The 27,154-nt window shown below is 36.9% G+C and overlaps 1 protein-coding gene across 1 annotated transcript in view; it reads left to right on the forward strand.

Moving 5' to 3' along the window:
• The window catches only part of ARHGAP42 (Rho GTPase activating protein 42), a 316,155-nt gene that overhangs the window by 159,599 nt on the left and 129,402 nt on the right, over positions 1 to 27,154 (forward strand). Inside the window, exon 4 of the mRNA XM_055272874.2 lies at positions 21,995 to 22,066. Within this exon, the coding sequence (XP_055128849.1) occupies positions 21,995 to 22,066 (72 nt within the window). The remainder of the gene's footprint in view (positions 1 to 21,994; positions 22,067 to 27,154) is intronic.

Below are 27,154 nucleotides of genomic sequence, written 5' to 3' on the forward strand. Positions count from 1 at the left end.
TGTGTCTTGCTTCTGGTTGGACAGTAACCTTCACTGAGCATACACTTAAATATAGCTCCAACATTCACCATCGTCTACATGCATAAACTGAGAAGGGAAGCATTATTACCATGTTTTCTAGATGTGAACTTGATCTTCAATAAAGTCGTCATTAGTTCGAATGAGAACCTATTCAAATTTTGCCATGCAAATAGATACAGCAGCAACTATTTTTTCACCAGCCCAATTACTTCTCTCATTAAACCATGACACTGAAAGTTCCAACATTGGATTATTATTCTGTCTTACATTTTCTCGGACAATTAGCTTCCAGGGCCCAAGAAGCATATTAGCACCTGCCAGTAACTCAGTCTAAATTATCAGAACTACTAGTTGTTAGGAAGCATGGAGCAAGGTCTTCATGTAAGAAGCCATAGAAATCATAAGGTTTTATTGGTAGGCCAAAGAGTGTGGTAATGAATAGAAATATTTAAAACTTAGGTTCCCTGAGAGCCCTTCAAAACCATGCAAATAAATGGAAATTAAATATCCTGCTCCTGAATAACCATTGGGTCAACAATGAAATCAAAATAGAAATTAAAAAATTCTTTGAACTGAGCAACAATAGTGACACAACCTATTAAAACCTCTTGGATACAGCAAAGGCGGCACTAAGAGGAAAGTTTATAGCCCTAAATGCCTACATCAAAATGTCTGAAAGAGCACAAACAGACAATCTAAGTCACACCTCAAGGAACTAGAGAAACAAGAGCAAACCAAACCCAAACCCAGCAGAAGAAAATAACCAAGATCAGAGCAGAACTAAATGAAATTGAAACAAAAAAAAATACAAAAGATAAATGAAACAAAAAGCTGGTTCTTTGAAAAGTTAAATAAAATGGATAGACCATTAGCAAGATTAACCAAGAAAAGAAGAGAGAAAATCCAAAGAAGCTCAAATAGAAACAAAATGGGAGATACTACAACTGACACCACGGAAATACAAAAAGATCATTCAGGGCTACTACGAACACCTTTACATGCACAAACTAGAAAACCTAGAGGAGATGAATAAATTCCTGGAAAGATACAACACTCCTAGCTTAAATCAGGAAAAGTTAGATACCCTAAACAGACCAATAACAAGCAGTGAGGTTGAAATGGTAATAAAAAAATTACCAACAAAAAAAAAGTCCAGGAACAGATGGATTCTTGCTTATTTCTACCAGTCATTCAAGGAAGAATTGGTACCAATCCTGTTGACACTATTTCACCAGATAGAGAAATAGGGAATTCTCCCTAAATCATTCTATGAAGCCGGTATCACCCTATACCGAAACCAGGAAAGGACATAACCAAAAAAGAAAACTACAGACAAATATCCCTGATGAACATAGATGCTAAAATCCTTAACAAAATGCTAGCAAACCAAATCCAACAACATATCCAAAAGATAATCCACCATAATCAAGTGGGTTTTATACCAGGGATCAGGGACAGTTTAAAATATGCAAGTCAATAAATGTGATACACCACATAAACAGAATTAAAAACAAAATAAATCACATGATCATCTCAATACATGCAGAAAAAGCATTCAACAAAATCCAGCATTGCTTTATGATTAAACCTCTCAGCAAAATCGGCATCTGACGGACATATCTCAATGTAATAAAAGCCATCTGTGACAAACCCACAGCCACCATAATACTGAATGGGGAGAAGTTGAAAGCATTCCTTCTGAGAACTGGGACAAGAAAAGGATGCTCAGTCTTACCACTTCTCTTCAATATAGTACTGGAAGTCCTAGCCAGAGCAATCATTCAAGAGAAAGAAATGAAGGGCATCCAAATAGGTAAAGAGGAAGTCAAACTGCCACTATTTGCTGATGACATGATTGTATACCTAGAAAACCCCAAAGACTCCTCCAAAAAACTCCTAGAACTGATAAAAGAATTCAGCAAAGTTTCCAGATAAAAGATTAATGTACACAAATCAGTAGCTCTCCTGTATACCAACCGTGACCAGGCTGAGAATCAAATCAAGAACTCAATCCCTTTTGCAATAGCAGGAAAAAAATGCTTAGGAATATATCTAGCCAAGGAGGTGAAGCACCTTTACAAGGAAAACTACAAAAACTGCTGAAAGAAGTCATAGACAACACAAACAAATGGAAACATGTCCCATGCTCATGGATGGATAGAATCAATGTTGTGAATAAGACCATACTGCCAAAAGTAATCTACAAATTCCGTGCAATTCTCATCAAAATACCAGCATATTTCTTCACAGAACTATAAAACAAAATCCTAAAATTCATATGGAACCAAAAAATAGCCTGCATAGCCAAAGCAAGACTAAGCAAAAATAACAAATCTGGAGGCATTGCATTACCTGATTTCAAACTATATAATAAGGCCATAGTCACCAAAATAGCATGGTACTGGTATAAAAATTGGCACATAGACCAATGGAACAGAAAAGAGAACCCAGAAATAAAGCCAAATACTTAACAGCCAACTGATCTTTGACAAAGCAAACAAAAACAAAAAGTGGGGAAAGGACACCCCATTGAACAAATGGTGCTGGGATAATTGGCAAGCCACATGTAGGAGAATGAAACTGGATCCTCATCTCTCACCTTATGCAAAAATCAACTCGAGATGGATCTAGGACTTAAATCTAAGACCTGAATTTATAATAAAAATTCTAGAATATTGTAAAAACCCTTTTAGAGATTGGCTTAGGCAAGGATTTCATGACCAAGAACCCAAAAGCAAATACAATAGAAACAAAGATAAATAGCTGGGACTTAATTAAACTAAAAATCTTTTGCACAGCTAAAGAACAGTCAACAGAGTGAACAGAAAACCCACAGGATGGGAGAAAATCTTTACAATCCATACATCTGACAAAGGACTAATACCCAGAATGTACGATGAACTCAAACAAATCAACAAGAAAAAAAAAATCCCATCAAAAAGTGGGATAAGGACATGAATAGACAATTCTAAAAGGAGATAGACAAGTGGCCAAGAAACATATGAAAAAATCTCAACATCACTAATGATCAGGGAAATGCAAAGCAAAACCACAGTACGATATCACCTTCTGCAAGAATGGCCATAATCAAAAAATCAAAAAATAGTAGATGTTGATGTGGATGCAGTGAACAGGGAACACTTCTACACTGCTGGTGGGGATGTAAACTAGTACAACCACTGTGGAAAACAGAGTAGAGATTCCTTAAAGAACTAAAATAGAACTATCATTTGATCCAGCGATCCCACTACTGGGTATCTACCCAGAGGAAATGAAGTCATTATATGAAAAAGATACTTGCACATGCATGTTTATAGCAGCACAATTAGCAATTGCAAAAACGTGGATACAACCCAAATGCCCATCAATCAATGAGTGAATAAAGAAACTGTGTGATATATATATATATCTATATATACACACACACATGCATATATGTATATATATCATGTGTATATATATGTATACACACATATACATACAGCAGAATACTACTCAGCCATAAAAAGAAGTGAATGGCGTTGGCAGCAATCTGGATGAGATTGGAGACAATTATTGTAAGTGAAGTAACTCAGGAATGGAAAATCAAACATTGTCTAATCTCACTCATAATTGGGAGCTAAGCTATGAGGATGCAAAGGCATGAGAATGACACAGTGGACTTTGGGGCCTCAGAGGGAAAGGGTGGGAAGGGGGTGAGGGGTAAAAGACTACAAATTGGATACAGTGTATACTGCTTGGGTGATGGATGCACCAAAATCTCACCAATCACCACTAAAGAACTTACTAATGTAACCAAATGCCACCTGTTTTCCAATAACCTATGAAAATAAAAAAATTAAAAAATAAAACTTAGGTTTCCTGGAAACATAGTCCTTAGTGAGAGGAGGTGGTGATGGTAAACAAACTAGAATAAAGGCCAGACAAAGCCTACTCAGAGATAAAATAAACACACTCGAATAAAGGCTAAAGAAAACCTACCTAGGGGTAGCTGAAGAGATAGAAGCTTTTGAAAACAGGTTTTATCCACTTCACAGCATTACATAGGCTTGTCCTTGTTTTCACCTTTTTGCCCGGTTGTCCTCATTGTAATTCAGTAATGTAATTTTGTACCTTAGTAACGTAGATAATATGTTCCCTGGTTAGTAAGCTCAAAGATGACAAGAAGCTGTGTTTTTGACCCTTCATTCTTCCAAGATTGTTTATCAGCCTAATTGAGTTTTTGGCAGAGGCTAACAAGGCCTCATCCAGTGATAAGACAGCAGGCCATTGCTTATTTATTTCTAATAAATGGCGAGGGATAGGTTATTTTGCCAAATAGCATTTAGCAGGCCTATTCTCCCTGCTCTATCCCTAGTGCTTCTTCAAGATTCATTTCCAAAATGGTAACTAGAGTTTACAAAGAAACAAAGTTCCAGAAGTTAATCTCATCCATTCACGTTTTAGAAATAGAAGTAAAAATTTAATGAGGTAATTAACCTCTTTTTTTGGTATGTGATAAAAACCTGTAACTTGGCATGCTTAAGTAGAAGGTGGTCTTCATTTGCTATCTGTTAAAATCTTCTCTTTCTCCAAAAGAGACAAAGGGTATCTTCATACTGAATCCATGCATTTCTGATTTTTCTTCCTCAATGGTTCATCAGAACACCTCACACTCAACTGGTGTATGCATGGATAGACCATTGTTTGAGACTGAAACTGATATATGAATAGGAAAATGATGTTTAGTTTGTAGGAATGTAAAGTCTGACATTGTCCATCTTTATAATTTAAGTTTGACTTTGGCATTTTCCACTCTCTAACTTCCTGTCTTCCATATTCTTTCTCCACCTACTACCCTATCCCCACTTCAAAACAATAAGCTTATATCAATAAATATTTGTTGGCTAATAACTGTATGCCTCAGATACTGCTCTCATCTTTGGGGGATACAAAAATAAAAGCTGGAGACATAAGCATATTCTCAAAAATACTCATAATCTGGATGGGAAGACGTTGTGCACACTGTGGTCTGCAGAGTACTGGTGTCTGCTGTAATAGTCATCTGATCAGTATCCTGTGAGAGTTTGAAGAAGGGCCTCGAGACTTAACCTGGGAATATTAGGGAAGGCTCAGCAAGGAGGTGAAGCTTGAGCTGAGGTTCAAAGAATGAGTAAGAGGTGTTCAGATAGGGAACAAGTGGAACAGAGAGAAGGATTGAAGAGGTCCAGGGGAAGCTAGAATTTATTAAGTCATGTTTACATGGTGGCATGCCAGACCCCTGTTAACTTCAATAGGATGACACCAGGTTCAAGCAGCTGAGGAAGAGACCCAGAGCCAGCACACAAAACATAGGGCTTTATCACTGGGAAACTTACATACAGAGTGGTCCAGCGACAGAGGGATGGAACAGAAGAACCACCAACCCACTTGTAAAAAGCATACAGGTTACATAGTATTTTCACTTAGCACCCTCCCACTAACAACCTCCACCTGGCAATTTTTATTTAACCCAAGGCAAAGGCCTCGATCCCCTGAATGGCCTGTGTTCCACTGGACGGGCTGAGGGTTCAGATGTTCCACATAGATAAATAATGAATCTCCAGTTGGCCACTCTCAATTCCTTAGTTTGGAACTCTGAACACACATTTGGGGCATCTGCCATACAGGCTTATTCTCAAGGTGTGCTTAAGTTAGGACTGTCAAGTGCATCTGCCGTGTGCATGGTAGAAATCAAGGCTTTCTCACGTGGGAATGGCAGCAAAAAAGGTTTTTAGGAGGTAAGGAGATGGCTTTTCTTTAAGGGCCCTTGGATACTGGGCTAAAGGAAGTCCTTCTCTATTGAAGGTTGTGGAGAGACGATAAACGCTGGGGAGTGAAATACTGTCCATTTAAAGAGAACATTCTGGCAGCTGTGTGGAACGTTAAATATAGGTGGGTCGTGAAACGCAGGGCTGAGAGTTGTGTAATTGCTAATTTAACCTGGAGAGATGTGACTGGAGACAAGCTAAGGCGGCAGGGAGACCCTGGATTGGGTGCAGAAGATGAAGGAGAGGGCTTGGTCTAGGATGACTGGACAGTTGGCTGAATATAGTGCCATTCACTGAGAGGAGATAAATCAGTGGAGTGGAGAAGCCTGGGGCCTGCATTGAGGGTGTGTTTTTGAGGTGTCTGTGGGAGTGGGACAGTTTATAGATAAGGAGCTTGGCAGAAATATCTGGGTTGGAGAAAGCATTATTAAGCTTTCACTTCACCTGATATTTGAAGCATGAAAATGCATTAGTCGACCTATGGATGGAGTATAGAGTGTTTTCTTATCTTGAAATGTAAGATTAAGTTGGTTGAGTCTGTCTTTGCTCCTTTTACTCTGCAAAATAATTCTTGAAAGGTCACCTGAGTCAAAAGGCTGTTAAGATAACACCTAGGTGCTCTCATGATGACATATGAAGCAGGGATTGGGAAGCTTGGGGTAAGGTACACTGATATCATTAGCTTTGTATCTTTATGTTAGTATGCAAAGCTGTTTTAATTTTGATAGTTGTAACATACATTTCAATTTTACTGTATTCCTGAATTATCCGAGAACATGCATTTTTCCCTCCAACATTTTCAGATTAGTAATTTAGATTAATTAAAATATTCCTTAACTAGTAATATACTTGAATGTGTTAGAACACTACTAAAAGCAGAAAGTTACAAACAGGATGTGATTATCAACATTGTGTTTTGTTGTTAGGATTCTGTGTTTGGGGAGCGGGTTAACATGGAAATAAGAAAGAGAGTTTTACAACCAGCAACTGTCTTCCTGCTCATGTAAACTGGGCATCTAAGGAGCTAACTTTTCTTTTTTTTTTCCTGAGGTGGAGTCTTGTTCTGTCACCCAGGCTATAGTGCAGTGGCGCAATCTCGGCTCACTGCAACCTCCGTCTCCCAGGTTCAAGCGATTCTCCTGCCTCAGGCTCCCGAGTAGCTGGGATTACAGGTGTGCACCACCACACCTGACTATTTTATTTTTATTTTTAGTAGAACAGGGTTTTACCATGATGGCCAGGCTGATCTTGAACTCCTGGCCTCAAGTGATCTGCCCACCTTGGCCTCCCAAAATGTAACTTTTCTTTCCCACTAAATATAGTAGATATCTCTTAATTTTTTAGGAGGAAAAAGAAAGAGAAGCGAGCAGTTTTTCATAATAATATAGGATCATTCCGGTGGCACGTGGCATAGCCTTGCTGCTTTGCCTTATTATCTGATTGTACACATCATGATAAGTGCAGGAGAGTCTGAATGTCTCAAATGTCTCAAGCTGTCTGGAAGAAAAGTAGTTTTCAAGCTTCATTTTCTGGAGAAGAATCTTAAACAACCTCATAGCCAGTTCTATGTACTGAAAGTAATTCAAGCCATGGCCTAAGGGTAAGACCAAAAGAGGTCAGATGTTAATGATTTATTAAATGATTGTATTTTCTGTTGGAACATACTTTTCACAGATAAGGAAAAGTGTAATTTTTTTAATGTTGTTTGTCGTATGTTTTAAAGAGAATTTCTCTAGTATTGACATATCAGTCATTCTTCACATGATGTAAGACCTCACATTAAGGGCTGAAAGAGGCTCTTGACTTCCTTGGGTAAGAAAGGCTTTTGACAGCTGTACAGTGTGGAAAACTGGCCCATAGTTTATGACCAGATCTGGATTTGGAAAAGACCAGGGCCGAGAGTTATAACATATGGAACTTATTTGGGAAGTAATTCTTAGCTATGACTAAGAGCCTATGCTCAAACGCCTGGGAAAGTTTAAAAGAAAATCTTTGCAAAATAAATCATATCTCTTGTTTGCTAAATTGTAGGACGTAGATAACTTTTGGGTATTCATAGACTTTGTATTCCGTGTTAAAGCTCTAAAGTTTTCTCTTTTAGTTAATTTTTTTTTTTTTTGGTTTTAGTTTTAACAACACTGTGATTAAATTTGCTGGCTTATTCAATCAAGGAATTATTTATTTAAAAAGATTATTTTCTCTTCCCCCTAACTCTCAGAGATCCTTAAAATGTTCACATCCAAACAGACACTAAGGGGCTAGTTTATAGTAAAGATATACTGTGTGTGTATTAGCTTCTGGTGCTGTTTTTTCTTAGCTGTACAAGTTCCAATTACCATGTTTCCTGTGTTTATTTATATCAAGATAGCATGTGACATAAACATCCCAAGTAAGTGTTGTTCCAGGGAAAGTGAACTAGGAAAAGGTAATATTATGATGCTTACGTTTCTGAAGGAATATCCCTTTGTTCTCATTTCTCAAACTTTAATTGGGTAGAATTATGTGTGAGAAATGCTCCTCCTTTAATGATCTCTTCTTAACCTTCCTGTAGCCGTGTTGATCCTTACCTCATCATTATATTATTTCAAGTAAGCATTTCATAAGCCAAGAACAATCATCATTATTCTACTCAAGTTGACTTTTTATCACACACATAAACATGGCATCAGCACAATACTGAAACCGTGTTTGGGGATGCAATAGACAGTGCATATCACTTTTCAAAAAAGATTTTAATAGGGAAAATAACTACTTTTGAAGATTTAGAAATGAGAAAATATGAAAATAATACGTAGGCTACATGGTTCCACTGTAACTTAAGGCTCCTAGGCCACAGATCTATACAGGATATTACTATACTGAATACTGTAAGCAATTGTAACACAATGGTGAGCATTTGTGTATCTAAACATATTAAACACAGAAAAGGTAATGTGTTGTACTACAATTCACAACAGCTATGACATCACTAGGTGACAGGAATTCTTCAGCCCCCTTATAATCTTATGGGACCTCTGTAGTATATGCAGTCTTGTTGACCATATATACTGTGTTGTGGTCATAATGTGGCTGTTATGTGTTATGTATTTATTCAAAAAACACCTATATTAAACAACAAATAGTGGTAAAGAGTGCTAACTGTACAAGATCTCTTTTATCTAGTTATTAAAGCATCTCTTTTAAACATGTATCTGTTAACCTATAACATTTCCAATTAAATGTCTTTCCCAATATTGAAAAGATTAAATGCATTTGTACATCTTTACACTTAAACTTAATTTTACACATGTAAGGCTTTCTGGTTTCTGAGCTTCCCAAACAACACTGGCACAAACTTCTACTGTAGCACTGGTGACAGTTTTAGCTTCACAAGTCTATCTGGGAGATAGTAGCTTTCCTCTTTTTTTTCTTTTTTCTTTTCTTTCTTTCTTTCTTTCTTTCTTTCTTTCTTTCTTTCTTTCTTTCTTTCTTTTTTTTTAAGATGGAGTCTCACTCTGTCACCCAGGCTTGAGTGCAGTGGCAGGATCTCAGCTCACTGTAACCTCTGCCACCCAGGTTCAAATGATTCTTGTGCCTCAGTCTCCCAAGTAGCTTGGATTACAGATGTGTGCCACCATGCCTGGCTAATTTTTGTACTGTTAGTAGAGACAAGGTTTTACCATGTTTGCCAGGCTGGTCTCGAACTCCTGACCTCAGGTGATCCACCCACCTCGGCCTCCGAAAGTGCTGGGATTACAGGTGTGAGCCACCGCACCCGGCCAGGAGATAATAGCTTTCTATGACGCTAGGCTGTGAAAGATTCTAGGGATGAACCTGAACACCAAATGAATGATCACAAAATGTTAGCTATAAACATTATTTGCTAACAAGAGCAACAGCATTCATGGTGCATGCCGTTTATATTTAGTCATGTATTCATAACATTTCAGTCAGCAATGAGTCACATACATGATATTGATCCCGTAAGATTATAATGGAGCTAAACAATTCCTATCGCCTAATGACATCATAGCTGTCTGAACGTCATAGTGCAGTACATTACGTGTTTTCTGGTGATGCCAGTGCAAACAAATCTGTGCTGCCCATCTATAGAAGTATAGCACATAGAATTGTGTGTAATACATAGCACTTGATCATGATAATGAACAACTTTGTTATTGGCTAATGTGTTACTATACTTTTGATCATTATTTTAGAGTGTATACTTCTACTTATAATGAAGTTAACCATAAAACAGTCTCAGGTGTGTTCTTCAGAAGGTATTCCACATATACAATGTTTGCACGATGACAAAATTGCCTAACGATTCATTTCTCAGAACACATGCCCATTGTTAAGCAATGCGTAATTACGTATTTGGCTCCAGGCAGTGGTATGTTGGTAAAAAGTTAACCACTGGCACTCAGGTGCATGTTGTATGCACATGCATGCATACATGTGCCTATGTATGTGTGAGAAATCTGACTGGTAGTGCTTGCTGATTTTCACGGAGTAAATCCTCCCACCTTGGCTGATTTCAACACAAGGTCACTTACCCAATGCAGGTTGGGAAGAGATGAGCACAAAGGTTCTGTGAGCCACTATGAGCCTGCTTTAACACACTACTGGCCCCAGACCTAATTTTTCTTAATTTCTCCCTGTATTATTTAGATCATTCTCTGCTTTGTTTATGTACATCTATATCCCGCATAATTCCTTCCTTCTTTCCCTCTTCTTTCCTGTCCTCCCCTTTATTCCCATTCTCCCCCATTAATGCACAACTACAATAAGTAATTTAAGAAATTGCATATACATTGGGATATCGTCTATTTTTCTTAAACTTTTAGCAATCTGCTATTATCTAAATACTGAACAATTATGATTAAATTATATTAACATTCAGCTACTAAACTGCAATTGCTATAAAATATGACTCTGGGAATTTATTTAATGAATTTTATTTGCTTTTAAACTTGCAAAGGCTATCAGAAGTTTGCTTAAATTCACAAATGAATAATTTATAACAGATGAATGATTTTATTTTTTCATCCCAAAGATACTTAGTGGGGAATACCAAGAAGGATAGAGCAAAATTAGCAAGAAGAAATAGCACTAAGTGGGAGGAAGGGAGTGATATAAATTATCACTTTGCTGAAGCTCCCTCCCCTTGCTCCCATACACAAAGCCACTTTCCCCCACTCTAAGTTAGGGGTTAGAACATGTAAAAAGAAATATTCTTGAGGCCCTAATTAGCTCAGCTTGGGATGTACAGTATCCCTGATTTTTGAGGGGGGAAAATGGGAGGAGGTATATTTTCATGAACATGAAGATATTGACATAAATGGGGCAACTGTGTTATAGGAATATTTTTGGCCATCTTCTATAGTATTAACAAACATAGGAACGTCCCTGGAGTGGTCTAGTTGTGCCACGAGAGGTACAAAGTTCAGCAGACCCTGATGTTTCCTTAGAAAGTGCAAAGGTAGAGGACTGGCTGAAGTAACCTTACCAGTATCCCTGAAGAACATTTTTACCCAGTCAAATGCAGAAGTGAGTATTTAACCTGTTGGAATGAAACAATGTCAGGGCGCAACGTATCTTAAAACTCCCTTTGAGAATACAGGTTCTGAATGACATAACTTAAATATCTTCCCTGTGTGACCTTTGAGTTAATATAGTCTTTTAAAAAATTCTATAAAATTGCTTTCTTAAATGCATACCTTCTGGTTAAAATCAAAAAAGTATTTTTTTAAGTGAATATATATGCAGGTTGTTTGGAGTAATTATTTTAAGCAGCTTTTAAGATGTCAATTCTAATTTGACCTTTCACATATCTTGATATTTATAGTTGAAAAGAAGTTTGACTTTGTTTTCTGACTGTTTTTAGCCTCCAATATTAAAGGGTTATAAATGAAAAAGCAGTAATCAGGCTAGTAATAAGTAGATAAGTGGGGAGGCAATATGTTACGGTTATGTCTGGTATTTGAAAATGTTTCCACAATGCTTACATGTTTAAAAAGTATTCTTACTTTAATCCCCCATTAGAGATTGCTGGGTAGAAAGGAATAAAACAAAAGTAGTTTAAGAACAACATGAAGGATACAATAAATAACCTAGCTTTGTGGTTCAAATAACTTAGTACACAAATAGTTTCATTTGTTACCACCTAGAGTTATGATGTTAATTACATCACAGTGGATTATATGAAATTTTACAATCTACTCTCCTCTCCCACTTTCTCTGCTAGATTTTGTGAAAATGGTCGGTTCCTTCCTGATTGAATGGTTTTCCATTCCTCCACCTTAGGAGTATAGATGGTTTTATTTAAAAAATAGCAAACTTTAATTTGATTTATATATTCAGCAGTAGTTATAAACTCTAGAAGTAGAGAGGATTGCTTGCCATTTTACCCCTGTTAACTACTCTTCTACAGTTAATAAGCTTTGACATTAAGTATGTGCTAGTGAGATTTCACTTTTATACTAAAACTCCAATAGCAGCTTCCTAATTCATAGAAAAAAAAATCTACAGCACTGCAGTTGGCCTACTCAAAAGAAAGAATTTAATAGGAGGTAATTAATGCTTTATTAATAAATTTTTATGATCATAAAAATAAAGTAAAAAATTTAACCTTTATAAGCAGGTCATGAGATAAGGACATAGTATCATCTTTATTATACAGAAAAGAAAACTTAGTTTGAGTATCTCGATCAAGATTGCATAGTTGTCATGTTTAGGCCAATTAATTAAAAATGAATGGGAGTATTCTCCTGAGAGTGTATTGCTTCTATTTATCTTCTGAAAAAGAAGAGGGTATTCATATAGCACAGTTCTCCAGAAATTTAAATTAATTTTCCCAATATATTTCCATAGGAAAAGTATTATTGCTGATAAAAATGGAGAAAGATGAAAGTTACATTAAATTCAAGTAAGAGTTAGATCTAACTGATGAGGTCCAGTGGGGTGGGATTCCTAGTGGAACTCTGTCACTAAGTAGATCCAAAACATTCAAATGCTGAAGTAGCAAGTGACATTCAAGTCAGAATTAACTGAATGACTAGTGTCCAGATAGCCTTACATAGCACTTGTTTTTAGATGGCAATATGTTTTTTTCAGTCATTTGCTCACATTAAAGGGTATGAAGTAAAATGTATTCAGTCCTTGACTTCTGATGACTTATTAATGCAAGACGTGCTCGTGTATCCATCCTCTATACCTCATGTGAGTTTTGGCCATTGAGATCTAGTTTAGTGGTGCTGTGGATTTGCTGACCTAGAGAAGAATGCCTATATTACATAGCTATAGAGAGTTAAATTGGCCGGTACCAGGGAGTGAACCCCAGGCTAGCACCCCAGTTCCCCACCCCTTGCCAGAGCTTCTTCTTAAGAAGCTGTTGAGGAAGGAGGAACTAGATACAGTTTGGGACAAGGCAGAGGAGAGATGCTTGCTTGTAATCAATCACAAATTAGAACTGTGATGTGATTTTCAGCTGTGATGTGATTCAGTTGCAAATATGAATGGGAAAATAACCCATTCTTTAACATCGAAGACTGTGTAGATAGCTTCTGCACTGTTTATGATCGTTTCGCTTATTATTACATACCTTTGTGGTCTTTCCACTTTGTATTGATTGTTTATATTGACATCTCAACAGGAAATTATTTTTGCAATGAACTGTACCATTTATGTTTTTTGTTGTAAATAGCGTAGCCTATTATAGCCTTAAGCAATTGCTTTAAATAGTGCTTTAGAATATCAGAAGTATTGCTTTAAATAGTACTTGAGAATATAACTAAATCTTTGCATCAAAACTGAGTGTTTTATTTCTTTGAAAATGAGAGGTAAGAAATTATATTTTTTCTGACATTCTGATGTGTTAGCTAATGAGTTGCAAGATAATGGGACATATAGTCATTAATTAGTGATGAGCTGTGACTGGCACCAACATCGCTGGATTTTAATCAAAACCTGGAAAGGGAAGAAATATAAGAAAAAAATTGTTAAGAGACGTACCTTTCAGATTTATTTTATTCCATTGCTACTTTTTTTTAATGAATAAGTGTGGCAAGATTATCAGCAGTGAAAAGCAAGCACTGAAAATTCCTATAAGATAGCACTTGAAAATGCATGATCCATAGAAAATTATAATTCATGATTATGTGGGGGAAAAAAAGGAAATCCAAACATATTTGGAGAATCATTCTTCAAATCACATAAAAACATGTCTAGCCACTACTTTTGAATGATTTATGTGCACCCCCTTGTGGCTATTTATTAGAACCACTTGAAATAGCAAAAGAAAGTGACAGGAAACTTAATTCCCTGGCTTAAATAACCTACCCACAGTTAAAATGCATGGTAATGCTGTATTGTAAAGTATTACCCAATATCAGATTTGCTTTTCTTCTACTGAAAATAAGTAAAATCGCCAGTAATTGTTTTTTACTTTAAATGTGAACCAATTATCTATAAAAATAAGTTGTTTAAAACCAAGGTTTAGGTAATGGCTAGTAATTATAAGTTGTTTCTTATTTACCATAATAAGGCATCTTCAATAATTTATCTTATCAGTATTTAGGGAGAGTATTAAAATTGATTTTGTATTTTTTCTAAAGCATCTTAGTAAGGTCACGCAAAGTTGCACATTCCACAGATATTATGGGATCCTCAATCTCCTGAACTCTGACTTGATTTTTCCCCCTCAGTATTACCCTTCTGGAAGGAATTTCATCAAGCCTGTTTTGTGAATCTGGATGAAAGAGTTCCATGTGAGCAAAAATTACATTTCTCTAGATTTATTTTTTAACCTTGCAAGGTTTGTCACCATAGTTGTACTCTAATTCACATTTTAAATAAGCGTTTTCTACCCTTTATATGACATTTTCCTTTCTTATGCAGTAGCAACAGTAACTCTTTTAATCCTACCAAAATTTTAACACCTTCTTGACTTCGCACTTGAATTACTTCAGGATTGGAGAGTTTAATCCATATGAGTGACCACTGTGTAGGGATAAAAGTCATGCATTCCCAGGGGGAATGTATAAAGATGAGGCTTACAAGCAGCCAAATTGGTTCGTAAATCCACTTAGTGCCCTTTCAGTGCTGGCATTTTCCATTTTGATCTCTTGAATTTAAATTTACATATTGTGAACAGCAGCCACTGACTGCACACAAAAGTAGTATCATATTTCAGAGGTAGAACCGGGCATTTGTTATAATGGTTTATGGAAAAATGTAGGGTTATCTACTACTGCTAGGCCTCTAGATAAGTTCTGTTATTAATCTGGATTTCAATTTCTAGCTTTGAATAACTACGTTTTAAATCATTTGGGGGAAATTGTAGGACTGCTTAGGACAGTTATGAATACAGAGTAGACATTCAATTAATTCTTTGAAGAAGTTAACATTTATTGAGAGCCTTCCATGTGCCAAATCTATGCTAGTGATTTTTTTCAAAATATTTTATTTTGCTTTTAATTTTTATAAAAACCTTAAGAAGTACAGGGATAGAACACTGTGTGTTGTCAGTTTTGGCACTGAGATTCAAATGAAGCTGAGTCTAACTTTAACATTCATGTTTTTAATACATTCCAGATCATTTTTTATATGTTTGACTTCATTACCCATAAAATATTGACTTTGATCTCTATATTGTGAAGACCTTAGTGTAGTATTTGACACATTAGAAACACTCAAGAAAACATTTCTGTTGTTCTTTATCACCATGTTGGATATTTTCACCCCCTTCATTTTTTTCTGTTTAATACCTTTGCCACTTTTTTACTTCTTCCTTCAGTTTCACATTAATAGAATGGGAGAAGAAGGAAAAAAAATTAAGCAAACCCAAAAACAAAGGAAAAATAACCCAAGAAATGTGGAAGAAATAGAGATAGGAAATTATACTTAGCCCAGAGGGTGGCTGTTAATTATTCTGTTTTGTTATATCATCTGGCTTTTGCTTTATTCTGAGGTCCTATGTATGTAACAGCGAGAGAAGGGGTAGATGTAAACCACTGGATGTGAATGTGAGTGCCAAGGTCTTAGTATATGACATCAGCCCATCTACTCCCTTTCACAATCCTTTCCTTCCCAATAAAAAACATCCACTCATATTTATTAGTTCTGCCAATGTGAGATGGGATTTTCTGACATAATATTTCTTTGAGTGTTTCCATGACATCAGATGTAACTGGACCAAAGTGAAATTAATCATTGTCTTTATTCTTTTTCTACCAAGCGTACTCCCTACCTTATTTGCCACAGTTCTGATGTGTTACCAAAGTTGCAGTGTCTGAGGCCAAAACTTTAGTCCTCTCTCTTTCTCCCTCTACACAATTTGTCATTGAGTCCTTTTGTGTCTTCCACAGAACTGTCTCTGGAATTCCTGCTATGCATCTGTCAATACTACAGAAACCCGGTCTCGTTCCTTATCACTTCAGATTTGAATTTCTCTCCCAGCCATTTAGCTGGCTTTAAATACATTAGCTCATGCTTGTGAAGGACTTATTGCAATTTCCAGCATAAAGTAAACATTCAATAAATAGTAGGCTTTATTGTTCCTATTACTCCATGTTACGCTAAAGTACTTATGTTACTGTCTTTCCCCTTATGCAAACTTAACTTTAAAGGTGGAGTCAGCTATGTGTCGCATCTGTACAATCTGGATAGGTGTGTGTGTGTGTGTGTGTGTGTGTGTGTGTTTATGTAACTGGGGTTTTAATGAGGGCAAAGAGGTTTTAGAGAGAGAATTAAAAGTGAGCTATTTTACTACTATTTCCAATAATCTCTGCCCAGTAGGATGCCTCCACAGTCTATCTGGAGGTATGTCTGTTTGAGCTCAGAAATGGGGATTAGGTGATGGATGCCAGTGGTATCTCCAGTTGGCCCTCATTGTCTGAGACAAGATTTTTTGAGTATTAATCTACTTTCTCTGCTTTCACAGCATAGGATTTTGGTCTTCTTTTCAAGATCTGTCATTCTCATTTTTCTGCAAATCGAGGATTAACAGGATCACGGATAGTGGTGTCAACACTCTAGTTTTTATTTTTGTATATTATCTGTGTGTATTTTTAGATTATGGAATTTAAGAAATTAAACTTGACTAGAGATAAACCAGTTTGATGAAAATAAGGAAAGTGATACTTTTATTGAAATGCATATATTTTGATATAATTTCAAACTTACAAAAAGGTTAGAAAAATAGTACATGGAACACCTATATACCCTTTAACCTATTTTAAAGTAAGACAATATATTTTATTTATTTATTTATTTTTTTATTATACTTTAGGTTTTAGGGTACATGTGCACAATGTGCAGGTTTGTTACATATGTATCCATGTGCCATGTTGATTTCCTGCACCCATTAACTCGTCATTTAGCATTAGGTATATCTCCTAATGCTGTCCCTTCCCCCTCCCCCAACCCCACAACAGTCCCTGGAGTGTGATGTTCCCCTTCCTGTGTCCATGAGTTCTCATTGTTCAATTCTCACCTGTGAGTGAGAACATGCGGTGTTTGGTTTTTTGTCCTTGCGATAGTTTACTGAGAATGATGGTTTCCAGTTTCATCCATGTCCCTACAAAGGACATGAACTCATCATTTTTTATGGCTGCATAGTATTCCATGGTGTATATGTGCCACATTTTCTTAATCCAGTCTATCGTTGTTGGACATTTGGGTTGGTTCCAACTCTTTGCTATTGTGAATAGTGCTGCAATAAACATACGCGTGCATGTGTCTTTATAGCAGCATGATTTATAGTCCTTTGGGTATGTACCCAGTAATGGGATGGCTGGGTCAAATGGTATTTCTAGTTCTAGATCCCTGAGGAATTGCCACACTGACTTCCACAATGGTTGAACTAGTTTACAGTCCCACCAACAGTGTAAAAGTGTTCCTATTTCTCCACATCCTCTCCAGCACCTGTTGTTTCCTGACTTTTTAATGATGGCCATTCTAACTGGTGTGAGATGGTATCTCACTGTGGTTTTGATTTGCAGTTCTCTGATGGCCAGTGATGATGAGCATTTCTTCATGTGTTTTCTGGCTGCATAAATGTCTTCTTTTGAGAAGTGTCTGTTCATGTCCTTCACCCACTTTTTGATGGGGTTGTTTGTTTTTTTCTTGTAAATTTGTTTGAGTTCATTGTAGATTCTGGATATTAGCCCTTTGTCAGATGAGTAGGTTGCAAAAATTTTCTCCCATTCTGTAGGTTGCCTGTTCACTCTGATGGTAGTTTCTTTTGCTGTGCAGAAGCTCTTTAGTTTAATTAGATCCCATTTGTCAATTTTGGCTTTTGTTGCCATTGCTTTTGGTGTTTTAGACATGAAGTCCTTGCTCACGCCTATGTCCTGAATGGTATTGCCTAGGTTTTCTTGTAGGATTTTAATGGTTTTAGGTCTAACATTTAAGTCTTTAATCCATCTTGAATTAATTTGTGTATAAGGTGTAAGGAAGGGATCCAGTTTCAGCTTTCTACATATGGCTAGCCAGTTTTCCCAGCACCATTTATTAAATAGGGAATCCTTTCCCCATTTCTTGTTTTTGTCAGGTTTGTCAAAGATCAGATAGTTGTAGATATGCGGCATCATTTCTGCGGGCTCTGTTCTGTTCCATTGATCTATGTTTCTATTGTGGTACCAGTACCATGCTGTTTTGGTTACTGTAGCCTTGTAGTATAGTTAGAAGTCAGGTAGCGTGATGCCTCCAGCTTTGTTCTTTTGGCTTAGGATTGACTTGGTGATGCGGGCTCTTTTTTGGTTCCGTATGAACTTTAAAGTAGTTTTTTCCAATTCTGTGAAGAAAGTCATTGGTAGCTTGATGGGGATGGCATTGAATCTATAAATTACCTTGGGCAGTATGGACATTTTCACGATATTGATTCTTCCAACCCATGAGCATGGAATGTTCTTCCATTTGTTTGTATCCTCCTTTATTTCATTGAGCAGTGGTTTGTAGTTCTCCTTGAAGAGGTCCTTCACATCCCTTGTAAGTTGGATTCCTAGGTATTTGATTCTCTTTGAAGCAATTGTGAATGGGAGTTCACTCATGATTTGGCTCTCTGTTTGTCTGTTATTGGTGTACAAGAATGCTTGTGATTTTTGTACGTTGATTTTGTATCCTGAGACTTTGCTGAAGTTGCTAATCAGCTTCAGGAGATTTTGGGCTGAGACGATGGGGTTTTCTAGGTATACAATCATGTCATCTGCAAACAGGGACAATTTGACTTCCTCTTTTCCTAATTGAATACCCTTTATTTCCTTCTCCTGCCTGATTGCTCTGGCCAGAACTTCCAGCACTATGTTGAATAGGAGCCCTGAGAGAGGGCATCCCTGTCTTGTGCCAGTTTTCAGAGGGAATGCTTCCAGTTTTTGCCCATTCAGTATGATATTGGCTGTGGGTTTGTCGTAGATAGCTCTTATTATTTTGAGATACGTCCCATCAATACCTAATTTATTGAGAGTTTTTAGCATGAAGGGTTGTTGAATTTTGTCAAAGGCCTTTTCTGCATCTATTGAGATAATCATGTGGTTTTTGTCTTTAGTTCTGTTTATATGCTGGATTACATTTATTGATTTGCATATGTTGAACCAGCCTTGCATCCCAGGGATGAAGCCCACTTGATCATGGTGGATAAGCTTTTTGATGTGCTGCTGGATTCGGTTTGCCAGTATTTTATTGAGGATTTTTGCATCAATGTTCATCAAGGATATTGGTCTGAAATTCTCTTTTTTGGTTATGTCTCTGCCAGGCTTTGGTATCAGGACGATGCTGGCTTCATAAAATGTGTTAGGGAGGATTCCCTCTTTTTCTATCGATTGGAATAGTTTCAGAAGGAATGGTACGAGTTCCTCCTTGTACCTCTGGTAGAATTCGGCTGTGAATCCATCAGGTCCTAGATTCTTTTTGGTTGGTAAGCTATTGATTATTGCCACAATTTCAGCACCTGTTATTGGTCTATTCAGAGATTCAACTTCTTCCTGATTTAGTCTTGGGAGGGTGTATTTGTCGAGGAATTTATCCATTTCTTCTAGATTTTCTAGTTTATTTGCATAGAGGTGTTTGTAGTATTCTCTGATGGTAGATTGTATTTCTGTGGGATCGATGGTGATATCCCCTTTTTCATTTTTTATTGCATCTATTTGATTCTTCTCTCTTTTCTTCTTTATTAGTCTTGCTAGCGGTCTATCAATTTTGTTGATCTTTTCAAAAAACCAGCTCCTGGATTCATTAATTTTTTGAAGGGTTTTTTGTGTCTCTATTTCCTTCAGTTCTGCTCTGATTTTAGTTATTTCTAGCCTTCTGCTAGCTTTTGAATGTGTTTGCTCTTGCTTTTCTAGTTCTTTTAATTGTGAAGTTAGGGTGTCAATTTTGGATCTTTCCTGCTTTCTCTTGTGGGCATTTAGTGCTATAAATTTCCCTCTACACACTGCTTTGAACGTGTCCCAGAGATTCTGGTATGTTGTGTCTTTGCTTTCGTTGGTTTCAAAGAACATCTTTATTTCTGCCTTCATTTCATTATGTACCCAATAGTCATTCAGGAGTAGGTTGTTCAGTTTCCATGTAGTTGTGCGGTTTTGAGTGAGTTTCTTAATCCTGAGTTCTAATTTGATTGCACTGTGGTCTGAGAGACAGTTTGTTATAATTTCTGTTCTTTTACATTTGCTGAGGAGAGCTTTACTTCCAACTATGTGGTCAATTTTGGAATAGGTGTGGTGTGGTGCTGAAAAAAAATGTATATTCTGTTGATTTGGGGTGGAGAGTTCTGTAGATGTCTATTAGGTCCACTTTGTGTAGAGCTGAGTTCAATTCCTGGATATCCTTGTTAACTTTCTGTCTCGTTGATCTGTCTAATGTTGACAGTGGGGTGTTAAAATCTCCCATTATTATTGTGTGGGAGTTTAAGTCCCTTTGTAGGTCACTCAGGACTTGCTTTATGAATCTGGGTGCTCCTGTGTTGGGTGCATATATATTTAGGATAGTTAGCTCTTCTTGTTGAATGGATCCCTTTACCATTATGTAATGGCCTTCTTTGTCTCTTTTGATCTTTGTTGGTTTAAAGTCTATTTTATCAGAGACTAGGATTGCAACCCCTGCCTTTTTTTGTTTTCCATTTGCTTGATAGATCTTCCTCCATCCCTTTATTTTGAGTCTATGTGTGTCTCTGCACGTGAGATGGGTTTCCTGAATACAGCACACTGATAGGTCCTGACTCCTTATCCAGTTTGCCAGTCTGTGTCTTTTAATTGGAGCATTTAGCCGATTTACATTTAACGTGAATATTGTTATGTGTGAATCTGATCCTGTTATTATCATGTTAGGACAATATATTTTAAAAATAAGAGTTTTTCTCTCTTTATCCTGGTATTTGCTAATTATGTAATAGATTATGTTCAGTTGTCATAGTGGTAGAACAAATTATAAATTTTGTTAACTGGGCCTCCTCTTTATTTTAATGCTTTCTAAAGGCTGTTTTTTAAATCAACATTCCCTTCCAGAATAATGGTATCCTTAGAAATTTCTATCTGCTTGCATTCAGTTGCTTGTCTTCATGTCTTGCACTCCCATTGTAGTAGTCTTACAGATCAATATTAAAAGATTTATTTGTTTTAGAGTTTAAGTAAATCTCAATGTGGAATTTGGGGCTAAAATATGTTTTCATTGAAATGAAATCAAATACTATTTTAGTCAGGTTGGAAACATGAGAATGTTCAGGCAAACCTCAATTCCTCATTATGAGGAATCTAACTAAATAGGGGAAAAAATAAGCCTAATTTTGCAGCTGTAGAATTCTACCATTCTAATGGCAAAATGGAAGAGCTTTTATATGGTTTAATTTTAAAATGATGCTTGAACTGGCTACATTAAACCAGTGTAATTATAGGTATTTGTAAATGTAATACCCAATGTGCTGTTTCTTAGTTAAGTCTTAGAAGAAGAAATTTAAGTATTCAAACTAGGATTTCACCACCGTAAGTACTTATTTTCATATTTTTCACATTGTTATTAGGATCAAGGGAAATAATATGTGAAAACAGCTTAATTATATAGTAGTAAACCTGTATATAACATGTAAGTTATTTTTATAGATGCAAACAAAAACAAAAAAAGTCTATTTGATACATTGGATAAAGCAGCCATTTTTTCAATGTTGTTGGCATGAAATTATGCAAGATTTAATATATGTGCATTTTTTATTTCAGATCCAAAATGCTAACGATGTATTAATTGCACCACTTGAGAAATTTCGAAAAGAACAGATAGGTGCAGCAAAAGTAAGTGTTACATTTTATTATTCTTCAGTTATTCTCCTGATAATTAAAGATGACATAATTTCAGATGTTAACATTTTTGAAATTAGAATGACCTTTTAAAAAATTTTGTACATCATTTAAAACTTTTTGCATAGAGCCTTTTACAAAGACTGGACTTCTTTTAGACATAAAAGATGTTATTATTCTACTGAGTAGATAAAGAGCATGTTATAAATCAGTTCTTCCTCTCCCAAAAATTGTACGAAATTAACTATTTTGAAGACAGGGTGAAATTATGAGGAGCTCTGTTCCTAAATAAAATAAAAATTAGTCACAGGGCACATTGAAAATTCAAGCAGTTATTATATGAGAACTTTTAATATTCTTTGCATTTTTTATAAATAAAAATATGTGTTTGTGAAAAAATTTAGAAATGTTTGTCACAAACCCTTTTTGTTAATGTTTAATTGACTATGGACCAATTAAATTTTTTCAGATTCTAATCATCTGAAATTTGCCTGCATCCTCATTCTTAGAGCCATATTTTAACCACTTGTGCAACATCATGGGAGCATATAAAACTTAAGGTTTCTAAAATAGAACTAATCATCTCCCATCCTTCCCTCCCATTCTTACCCTGTTTGAGTTTTCCTTTTAGTCAATGTCATATTCCTTCCCCATTCGAGCAGTGCTGTCCATTCTAACGCAGAATTATTTCTACTCCTTTCCTGTTTACCTCTGTCTGAAATATTTGAAATAGCCTACTAAATGAACTCCACACCCTCCTTCTAACATATTAACAAATTTTCACCATCTTCAATTACGTCATTCTTCCAATGATGAAACCTTCTGTGGTTCTGCTCGACAGTTTAATTTTGATAATGAAAGCTTCCACAACTTGGGATTTTGAACTTTGCTACCCGCCAGCAGGCACAGTTTTCTGTTCACCCATCTCTGTATATACCTGACACTAATCATGTCTTTGCCCAAACTTTTCCCTCTCTCTGGAATACTTCTTAGCCTTCACTTTTTGAAGTCTTGCCAGACTTCATATCCCAGCACCAGAAACAAGCCTTCCTTATATAGGCCTTTCTCATGCAGATGTTCCCCTTCCAGAACCTATTTGGTTTCCTTTTCTTAGCATTAAATGGCCTTTACACATATTTCCCATAAGAAGTTAACACAGTTTGCCTTGATTAGAATTTTATGTGCATTTCTCCACCAATTGTGAGCAATTTTCAAGTGAAGGACTAAAATCGAACCATTTTTATGTTAGTTAATTCAGCGAATATTTATCAGTCTCATGGTTGGCTCACACATGACATGCATGGTGTTTGATAAGATGAATGGATGTAGCTGTAAACAAGTCAGAAATGATTCCTCCGTGTATGTCCCTATTATCTTTCATGAAAAACAGACATAGTGTATTTGGGATTGTGATGCAAAAGTACAGAGTGCTTCGCAAGGGCATCATTAATGGATCTGAACTTGTCCAGGAAATCAACAAATGTCTTCTGCAAGAAGTGTTAGGTAGAGACCTATGTCATGAGGAAGAAAAAGGGGACACAGTGGTGGGAAGGGAAAAAAACTTACAAATATTCCAGAAAAGGGAATGGAATATAGGAATGAATGAAGGTTTTCTTGGTCGGGGAGGGAAGAGCCTGGCATTTTAGTGGAAGAAAGTCCAGTATGTTTGGAGCATAGTGGACCTTGGAGGTAGAGGCCACGTGTGCAGCTTTATAAATGACTCACAATATTTTACTCCCTAGCCAAAGGGCAGTGATAAGCAATAGAAACGTAAGCGGGAGAGTGATACATTTGTATTTTTAATGTCATTCTAGATGCGTATCATGCATGGATAGGAGGCCAGACTACCTGGGCAAACCAGTTTTGGGGCTGGCAGTTAGTGGCTTTAGATAAGGAGGGTGAAAGTAACTGTGGGGACAAGGAGATGTATGAAAGCTATTTTAGAAGTGAAATGACAACAGTAGGAAGTGGGTTACATACTGGGAAGTTAGTAGTAGGAGAAAGTTTCAGGAATGTCCCTCTGGATTTCAGGTTGCATAACTGGGTCGTTGTTGAACCACCTACTGATATAGGCAACATTTATGTTTGATGGCAATGATGGTGAGTTGAGTTTTTAGTCATGATGAGTGAAATTTAGGCTCCTCTGAGACATGCATGTGATGTTGAGTTAGCAGGTGTGTATTCAGATCTGAATTAGAAACAAACATTTGGGAATTCTGTCTTCTAGGTGTTTTATTTTTATTTTTATTTTTTATTATTATACTTTAGGTTTTAGGGTACATGTGCACAATGGGCAGGTTTGTTACATATGTATCCATATGCCATGTTATTCTAGGTGTTTATTAAAATCATGGGAGTAGATTAGATCCCTTTGAGAAAGAATAGAGTGAGACCTGAAGAAGACCCAGGATGTTTATAACCAAAGAACTCTCTCAACACTTGATGTTTGGGGAAAGAAAGTTAGGAAAGGAGGCTGAGAAGGAAGGAACAAAAGAAAGAAGAAATGACAAGAACGTGGTATCCTAGCACAAGGAAAATCTTTTCAAAATTAATAATAGCTAATTTTTATTGGCAGGGACTTTCAGTGAAAATCTGTAACCTAATTAAATAGTCACAGCAAACTGTGAGGTGTGGGTACTGGTGTTATACCTGCTTACAAATGAGGAAAATGATGGGGTGACTTGCACCAAATCACAGAGCTGATCGGAAAGAGTCAGCATGTTCCCCAGATGAAGCCATTTTATTTCAGATCCTTGACTTAACACTGTTTCACTTCATCAATGGTGTTTTTATAAAAAATTGAATTAGAGCTTTGTGAGAAATTCTTTCCCTAGTACACATATTCCAAGTTTTCTAGCCCCCAAAAAGAGTAAGTTTCATCTGTTTGGGAAATCTTTTTCTTATTTGGAGGTTCAAGTTATTTTACAGTTGCAGTGGCAGGAGTCTTAATAACATTTTATTTTGTTTTGTAAACATCTCAATTGCAGGACAGATCAACTGAGAACACCCAACAGTGTACTATGCCTTTGCCTATTCACTGGAAGGTTAAATCTGTGATCAAATGAAGCCGGTCTTGAGCATTAATATTATTGCATTTAGTTTTTTGGTGATGGTGATTCTGTGTATTTTATCTGCCTGATGCATTTAGTACTAAACTGTTTCTAAGCTGCCAAGTAGTTCTTGCTTAGTAAAGTGAATAGTGAATTAAAAACAGGCATGTTCGGCCGGGTGTGGTGGCTCATGCCTGTAATCCTAGCACTTTGGGAGGCTGAGGCAGGTGGATCACCTGAGTTCGGGAGTTCGAGACCAGCGTCCTGACCAACATGGAGAAACCCCATCCTATACGAAAAAGAATACAAAATTAGCCAGGCGGGGTGGTGCATGCCTGTAATCCCAGCTACTTGGGAGGCTGAGGCAGGAGAATTGCTTGAACCCAGGAGGCAGAGGTTGCAGTGAGCCAAGATCACGCCATTTCACTACAGCCTGGGCAACAAGAGCGAAACTCCGTCTCAAAAAAAAAAAAAAAAACACAAAAAACACACATACACACAGACAAAACACACACACACACACACACACAAACAAAACATACACACACACACAACGAAAAAAACAGGCATGTTCTTCCGAAATATATGTATAGATCAATTTTCTTTTGGCATTGTGAAATAAACATACATGAAAGTACTTATTTTTTTTCTATTACTTTACTCCCTGTTTACTTAGGTATTTTTTTATTTGGTGCATAAAGTTAATTCTACAAGTGACACTCCGCTGCTTTTCAGCCTTTGCCTTGGAGATTTCCCACAAGCATGTTTGGGCTGATTAGCCAGCTGGAAGGCAGGGCCGTTGATTAAGGGTAGAATCTTCCACTGCAGTCAGCAACCTCTTCAGCTTGGTCCACACAGGCAAAGCAGAGTGGAAAATGCAGAGTCAAAGTGGCCCTTGCCTAACAACCAGATGATACTACTTAACTGCAGTGGATAAGATCCATGGACCACAAACATTTCCTTTGTAGTGTATTCTATGGCACTTTGAGACACCTGATACTTTGCTGTGAAAGTGAGGCTCTTGGTAAGTTACAGTTGTGGGAAAGAAACATTGTGCTTCTGTGAGAGGCATTAGAAAAGATTAGTAATGGTGTTGCTGAACTGAAGGACAGAAGGAAATGGGTTCTGCTGTTTCAGATACTTGGAGATTAGAAGAATTATCTATAAACAGTTGTCAAGGAAGTATTTATTTAAAGTTTCTTAGTAAGATGGTATATTCAGAATGAAATTGTGTTACAGGCCAGACATATTACATGTGTCAGAGGCTTAGATTGAATGTTTGGTTTCTCCTGACACACTGCTGGTTTAAATTCTAGAATACTAGTGGAAAGTAGGTATTCGGAACACTTGATGTCAACTCTATGAATTTCCACTGTAGGAATATATCCATAGTAGTTGTATTAGTATTATGCAAAAGTAATGGCAAAAACTGCAATTACTTTTGCATCAACCAAATAGTATAGAGTGAGATGAATCATAATTGTTTTTTGGATGCTTTTTGAATAAATTGACAGTTTCCATTTCCATGACTGTGTTGGAAATCTCCTTGTTCTCAGAGAGAATCAATTTTAAGTCCTCTCTGCACTTTATATGCCTGTTGCTACATAGACTGGCTGACTCTGAAGTATAGATAGAGCTCTATGTCTGAGGTTTTTTTTTTTGAGACAGAGTCTCACTCTGTCACCCAGGCTGGAGTGCAGTAGTGCAATCTCGGCTCACTGCAACGTCCACCTCCCGGCTTCTCGTGATTCTCCTGTTTCAGCCTCCCGAGTAGCTGGGACTACAGGCGCCCCCACCATGCCCGGCTAATTTTTGTATTTTTCGTAGAGACAAGATTTCACATTGGCCAGGCTCCTGGTCTCGAGCTCCTGACCTCAAGTGATCCACCCGCCTCAGCCTCCCAAAGTGCTGGGATTACAGTCGTGAGCCACCACGCCCGGCCTATGTCTGAGTTTCTAATCAAAGATAATACGTTGTGGAAAAACAAATGTATGTTTATAAACATACATACATACCAGAGCATTATATATGT

Source organism: Symphalangus syndactylus, chromosome 3 (assembly GCF_028878055.3).
Source record: "Symphalangus syndactylus isolate Jambi chromosome 3, NHGRI_mSymSyn1-v2.1_pri, whole genome shotgun sequence".
In the NCBI taxonomy this organism is placed as follows: domain Eukaryota; kingdom Metazoa; phylum Chordata; class Mammalia; order Primates; family Hylobatidae; genus Symphalangus; species Symphalangus syndactylus.